General features: G+C 32.2%; 1 protein-coding gene across 1 annotated transcript; it reads left to right on the forward strand.

The window, feature by feature from the left end:
• The first annotated feature begins 4,935 nt into the window (after positions 1-4,935).
• Positions 4,936-6,503, forward strand: LOC120142828 (caffeoyl-CoA O-methyltransferase-like). Its single transcript, XM_039157316.1, has 5 exons — positions 4,936-5,028; positions 5,147-5,226; positions 5,302-5,446; positions 5,990-6,121; positions 6,210-6,503. The coding sequence occupies exons 1-5, from the start codon at positions 4,936-4,938 to the stop codon at positions 6,501-6,503; spliced, it is 744 nt and encodes a 247-aa protein (XP_039013247.1).
• Positions 6,504-7,235: the final 732 nt, after the last annotated feature.

Raw genomic sequence — 7,235 nt, forward strand, 5'->3', positions numbered from 1 at the left:
GCCTCGTTACTATCAGGACCTTGTACCTTTTGGAAAACTACGATCCTTTGATATAATCTCTGGCATGATTTATCATAGAAAGTTATTATCTGTTAATTGTCTCTGTTAGACCCTTAATATGAGTAGTCATTATAAACTTTCTGTAACACCAAGTCACTATAAAACCTCACCTCTTACAAGACTAGGGGAGTTGGGAACCATCTCCATTTCTTCCCCCTCTCTCTCCTCATGGAAACGAAAATATGAACACTTGTTAACTATTGTCTAACCATAGTCATAAAGTCATATTTCTTTTTAAATAACTTGAAATGATTGTAAGGCTAATTTATCATAATCTTTAATCACTAACAACAAATATATATATTCTACTGGGGTGACTATTTAAAAATTCTACTGCCACATGAGTTTGAAGAAGTCATATATTGGGAAAGTATACAAATGGTCTCCCGACTATGAGATAATTTTTAATTAGTCCTCGGCTATTAAAAGCTTTAAAATGGTCCTATGATTATAGAGTGTTGCTTTGTTGAGTCCCTCGATTATTAAAAGTTTCAAAATCATTGACTATTATTATGTTCTAACTAGTCATTTTTTTTAAAAATTTGACCGTCATCTGAGTTCTACGTTAACAAAATGGTTGAAATGATAATTGTTTGAGATTTTAGGTTCATATTTTATCATATCTCAGTCAATGGGTTAAAATTCTAATCAAAATGTCGTCAACGATTTACAAAAAATGATGAGTTTGAATATAATAAATAGTCGGAGCATTTTGTAACTTTTAATAGTCTAAAGACTAAACAAAGCAACACTCTAGTAAGAGATTATTTTGAAACTTTAATAGTCGAGGGATTTAATAAAATAATATCTTATAGTTGAGTACCATTTGTATACTTTACCCTATATCATTCTCTATGTAGGTGCTAAATTAAAAGACTGTCACAACTTAGGATTGACTTACTTAATAATACCCCTAGTAGGCTCTTATGAAAGGATTGCAATGGGTGGAGTTAGGGTCAGGTTTTTGTTCAAACCAACCCGAGCCCACTTAATAATACCCAGTAGACTCTTATGTAAGGATTGAATGGGTTGGATTAGGGTCGGATTTTTGATCAAACCGACCTAACCCGAAAATATACATCCTCCACCCGAACCTGATTCTACCCGAAAATTTTAAATCATCCACTCGATTTTACCCCACGTAAAAAATATATATCATCCATCCACCTATGACCCGACCTAAATTTTTAGTGTATAAATCTAACCTGACCCAACCTGATATAAAATAATAACTTAATTAAAAATAATTAAAAAATTAAAAAAATTACATTATTATCCTTGAGTCGGGTCAGATCAATTTTTTTTACCCTGCATCCGAATCCGGCCCAAACTCATCTCTTAAAAAATCTGACTCAAAGTCAGAATTTTTTAAAAAAAATACAACTCTATCAAATCGTCGAATCTCATTGAATTCCGGTTAAATTTATTTTTACTTTTATGATGGTTGGGACTAATCTATTAACAAAGGATAATTTATGTACTAAATATGTGAACTTGAATGGTTGATTTATGTTAATTTATTGCATATAATCGTGAATTATAAACTTTAAGTCAATTTAACGAGAAAATTCAATGATGTCATTTATTGAATTAATATTTTTTTCTCAAATTACTAAATTTTAACAAATTAAAGTAGAGGGACTAATCTATCAACTTTCATAAAGTTGCGAGTGACATTCAAATCTACATTTCTTATCATGATTTCCCACTGCACCAAACTCTTACCAACTCCCCATTTTCCCTACCTTCCAATATTGGTTTTCAGAACCGGATCGGTTAGCGAATCGATCATGCTATCAGTTTACTGGTTCAACCATTCGAACTGATTCGACCGGTCGGAAGAACCGGACGACGTTATAATTATTTAAAAAATTAAATAAAAATACCAAAAATATTTAATAAAAATAATTTTATATCACAAGTTATATTCAAACAAGTCAACATATAAATTAAAAACCATAAAATCAAGTGAAACAAAATGATTCAAATTACTACACTAATTTTTAAGGTAAAACATATTAAATAATAAATATAATTATATAACTATAATTAAAAAATAAATTTGGGGCTAATAAAATCATAACAAAATGATATTGTTTGGTTTATTTTTTTTTAAAAAAACAAAATTTCCGGTTTTTCCGGTTTTAGCCGGTCCGGTTCGAACGGTTCAGCGGTTCTGGCCGGTTCACTAGTAGTGGTTCAACCGGTTTAAATTAAACCGGACTAGGCAACGGTTCTCGGTTAAATCGACCGATCCGGTCCGATTTTCAAAACAGAGCTTCTAAGGAAAACAATGGCATGATAAGTGGGTCCCACTACTAATATTTTATTAATAAAAATATATTTCAAGGATATTTTAAGATAAACTATACAGATGACCATTTAACTATAGTAAAAAATTATTTTGACCATTGATGTTCTAATTTGATCGAACATACCATCAAATTATTTAAAAGGTTCAATCAAACTACTGGCAGTTAACTTTTAATAGTAGAGGTGACGTGGTAGTTAAAATTGAACTGTGAGAATGACTCCTCAGTTAAATTTTGGTATATATATATTTAATCATTGTTACTTACACAATATGTTTTGATCCTAATTTTGTTAAATTAAATAAATTTAATCCTCTAATTAAATATATCTTTTATTTGTTTTAAATTATTAGTATATTTATTTTTATTTAATGTAAAAATATATTCTATCTTATCATCACTTAAAATATATTATTCAAAATATTCAAAAATCATATTTTGAATATTTTAAGTTAAAATATTTAAAAAAGATAAGAATTAAATATATTTTAATTTAAAATAAGAATAAAATATTTTTATGTAAGATAAGAATAAAATATTTTTATATTAAATTAATAATAAAATTTAAACATATTTAAATATTTAAATAATATATTTCAAGTGATAATAAAGATGATATATATATATATATATATCACATTATAATAAAAATAAATTATATTTAATAAATTAAAATAAATATATATATATATATATATATATTTGTTTTCCATTATATGTCCGAATTGCTTCTTTTGCTCAGTGGTTTGGCTGCCGCTATACCAACCAATGGTCTTGGATTGTTCCCCTTATTCACTTTCCTGTGGGTTTATTTTCCTTTAATCAGAGAGTAACATGTGTATTCCTTTGATTGTAGGAAAAGTAATCTATTAAATTAAAAGTAAATTAAAATAAACTTAACTTTACAATTAGAGAATGACATGCGTCACAGTTTAATTAGAAGATTAAATTTATTGAATTTAATTAAAATTAGTCAAATTGACATCTTGTGTAAGTAACAATGACCAAATGTGTATAATTATACTAAAAAATTAAATGATGAGTCATTCTCTCGGTTAAATTTTAACTGTCATATCACATCCATTGTTAAAAGTTAACGGTCGTGGCTTGATTGAATCATTTAAACAGTTGGATGGTATGTTTGATCAAATTGAAACATCAATGGTCAAAATGATTTTTGACCATAGTTAAGTGGTCACCCTTGTAGTTTAACCTTTTTTCTAATATCTTAATTAAAATTAAGTACTAAAATATATATGTACACAATCAATAACCGATTCATTTAATAGATTGAAACATTAATTTTTTAAATAACACCATAGATTTAAGTCTTCACATTATGAATGAAGAAAATTAAAGGCTTAATTAGAAAATAAGTGCCTAAACTATATTGTTCTTCTCAAATAGGTGTCTAGACTTTTTTCGATTAATCCAGATGCCTAACGTTATCACTTTAAGTGTCTCGATTCGTTAAAAAACTTCGTAAAATGACACATATCACATTTTGATAATTTTGAGAATTTTATTTTGTGAAAAATTTAAAAATATTATTATATTTAAAAAATAATCCCAATTTCTCTTAAATTACAAAAAAGGTATCAAATACTTAAAAATCTTAAATCATGAACCCTAACCCATCAACATCATTTTTGTCAGCCATTGCCACTGCTATCGACGTCATCCTTGCCATCTTCATAGTCAGATGTGTCATCTTTGTCGTTAATTGATTGTCGAGATCACGTGTGATCGCGATTTATAACGTTGGGAGTGTTGGGGTACACGTAGATTTGTCGTTGATGGACTCCTGTTACGGTGGCTTTTCATAGGATTGTTAGTTGTTGGGTGGAGACGAGGTCAAGTGGAAGTTCATCAACGGCAAAGGGTGACTGTCGACATTGGTTTAGCGGTTGAAATTAGGATTTTCAAAGTTTTGGGGGTTTTAATTTTTTTTGAAATTTTTGGACTTTCTAAATATAATAATATTTTTAAATTTTTAAACTTAAATAAAATTTTTAAAATTATCAAAAAAGAGACATATATCTTTTATTGATAAAATTTAACGGTCATTACGATAAAAACAGCTAAAATAATAGCGTTTGTAACGTTAAATACATGGATGAACTAAAAAAATTAGACATATTTAAAAACTTGTATAATTTAAACATTTATTTTTTAATTATATCAAAATTAAATTGAAAATATCACCTCCATTATAAGCTTTTACAATACCCAAACTGTAATAGTTGAATAATATATCAAATATGAACTGGTTAAACCAATATATATTAAGAAATAATATATAAACCGAGTCTAATATGATGAACTCATCACCGAGTCATCAATAGTCATGCAATTTGGGGGCTTCACCAACCTCCGACCGGGTGATGGCGGACGGTTCACCAACCAAACCTTCGGTTCAACCGGAATTTTCTACCTCCTTATAACCCCTTGGCATTCATCATGTTTCAACTGAGATTTTCAAACCCAAATTGAATCTCTTGATTTCCACAAAAAAAAAAAAAAAACAGGTGAATCGAAGAAAGAACTCTTTTGCATCAGAGCAATGGCAGCCAACAACCAAGATCAACAATCTCAAGCTGGTAGACACCAGGAAGTTGGCCACAAGAGTCTTCTGCAAAGCGATGCTCTTTACCAGGTATGAACACATCACATGGCTTTCATCCTTCTTCTCAGAAATCATTGTTCGAATCTTTTATTGATTTTTTTAATCGATGTTCTGATTTGGGTTTTTGGTTGGGTTTCTGTTTTTGCAGTATATATTGGAGACTAGTGTGTATCCGAGGGAGCCTGAAGCCATGAAAGAGCTCAGAGAGTTGACTGCCAAGCATCCATGGTTGGTTTCTCAATGAAACCCAGATTTTTCTTTCTTTGTTGATTTGATTTGAATTGGTTTTGGAAACGAAAACAGGAACCTTATGACCACATCAGCTGACGAAGGACAATTCTTGAACATGCTTCTTAAGTTGATCAATGCCAAGAACACCATGGAGATCGGTGTTTACACCGGCTATTCTCTTCTAGCCACCGCCCTTGCTCTCCCAGATAATGGCAAGGTAAATTAATCAATGGTTACACACGGTCGGATTTTAAGGAGGTTGAGGTCGGATATTGTAATAATAATTTCATTTTCTTCTAGAAATTGAAGGATAGTACTCTCTATATATAATTTTTTTTCAATTAGATCTCTATATTACGGATAATAAATATAATATATATTTGTCTGCACGTTATAGATACGATTTTTTACCATAAAAAAATTAGTTAACCCTATTTTCATATGTAATAGGGTAAGGGGAAATAAGGTAGTAGGTTGTCTTAATGCAGCTTCTATGAAAGATATCCGTTATGAATTGAGTTTAATTAGAGAGAACATACTCCTCGAGTCGGATCAGGTTAGAGTGTACACTTTTCAAATGGGGTCAGGTTAGAGTGTATGTTCTTCAGGTTGGATCACCTAAGAGTCGGGTTAAAATGTATGCTCCTCAAATCAAGTTGGATCGGGTCCATATGGAGGGGTCGGGTTGGCCAAACCCAACCTGTTGTGATCTCTATTCTGTGAATATGTTCACTAAATGACATAGGAATTTGAATTGCAGATCTTGGCCATGGATATCAACAGAGAAAACTACGAGCTGGGTTTGCCTGTGATCCAAAAAGCCGGTGTTGCACACAAGATTGACTTCAAAGAAGGCCCTGCTATGCCGGTTCTTGACAAATTAGTCGAAGATGTAAACTCCCCCCCCCCAAATCTGTTTGCTTTTATTCCTCAATCAGAACTTTTCAGTATTGAAAAAATCTCAAACTTTTTTTGTGCAGCAAAAGAATCATGGATCTTATGATTTCATCTTCGTTGATGCTGATAAAGACAACTACATTAACTACCACGAGAGGCTGATAAAACTGGTGAAAGTGGGCGGTTTGATCGGTTACGACAACACGCTGTGGAATGGATCGGTGGTGGCGCCGCCCGATGCTTCTCTTAGGAAGTACGTTAGGTATTATAGAGACTTTGTTCTGGAACTCAACAAGGCTCTTGCTGTTGATTCCAGGATTGAAATTTGCATGCTCCCTGTTGGTGATGGAATCACCCTTTGCCGCCGCATCAAATGAGCCACCAACGTTGCTGCCGCCACCCGAGGATAACAAGCTTATATGTACCTCCAATCTTCATTGTTTTTAATTTAAAAAATGTGGTGTAAATTTAATTTAGCATTGAAAGAAATGCCTATCTTCAATTATCAAACCACGATTAATTTCTCAAAATGCGAAAGATTGGTTTAACCAACGAGTCTAATAATAAAAGCACTTGAGATTCTGAAGAAAAACTAAACACTTAAATCTTAAATGAAAAACATAACAATAACATCCTTTGGGGGTACAGGGAAAGAAACGAACCATGAAATTTCTTCACTGGTTACTCTTTTAAGACCTTGCCCCGGGATGGCGGGACCTCCCTCCTCGATCAGCTGCCGGCAATGTTTGACGGATAGCGTAGATCTGAGAAGTGTGGCCTGCCTTGGTCCCTCCTCGGATCAGCCGCCCAATGATTTGACGGATAGCATAGACCTGAGAAGTGTGGCCTCCGCCTTTGACTTAGATTCTCACATTAACGCAGGCAAAACAGTAGTAGAGGTGGATTGGCTCAACGACCTTGAAATGATCTCCTACTGTGAATTTCAACATCTGAACTCCTATTCCCGAGCCGAGACAATCCTTTACACCAAAGACAAACTAAAACTGGAAAATGTCCCAAAGCTAAGCTTTAAAAATTTGCTCTCTGCTCGAATCCTCTAGGAATCGTTCAATTACCGAAGGCATATATCATTAAAGTGTAGGTGCTAC

This window comes from Hibiscus syriacus, unplaced genomic scaffold (assembly GCF_006381635.1).
Source record: "Hibiscus syriacus cultivar Baekdansim isolate YM2019G1 unplaced genomic scaffold, ASM638163v2 tig00110831_pilon, whole genome shotgun sequence".
In the NCBI taxonomy this organism is placed as follows: Eukaryota; Viridiplantae; Streptophyta; class Magnoliopsida; order Malvales; family Malvaceae; genus Hibiscus; species Hibiscus syriacus.

Excerpts from the sequence above, each read along its gene's own strand:
- LOC120142828 (XM_039157316.1), top strand. The coding sequence starts at position 4,936 with ATGGCAGCCAACAACCAAGATCAACAATCTCAAGCTGGTAGACACCAG. Across the intron at positions 5,029-5,146 it reads AAAGCGATGCTCTTTACCAG|TATATATTGGAGACTAGTGT; the intron begins GTATGAACACAT and ends CTGTTTTTGCAG. Across the intron at positions 6,122-6,209 it reads TTGACAAATTAGTCGAAGAT|CAAAAGAATCATGGATCTTA; the intron begins GTAAACTCCCCC and ends TTTTTTGTGCAG.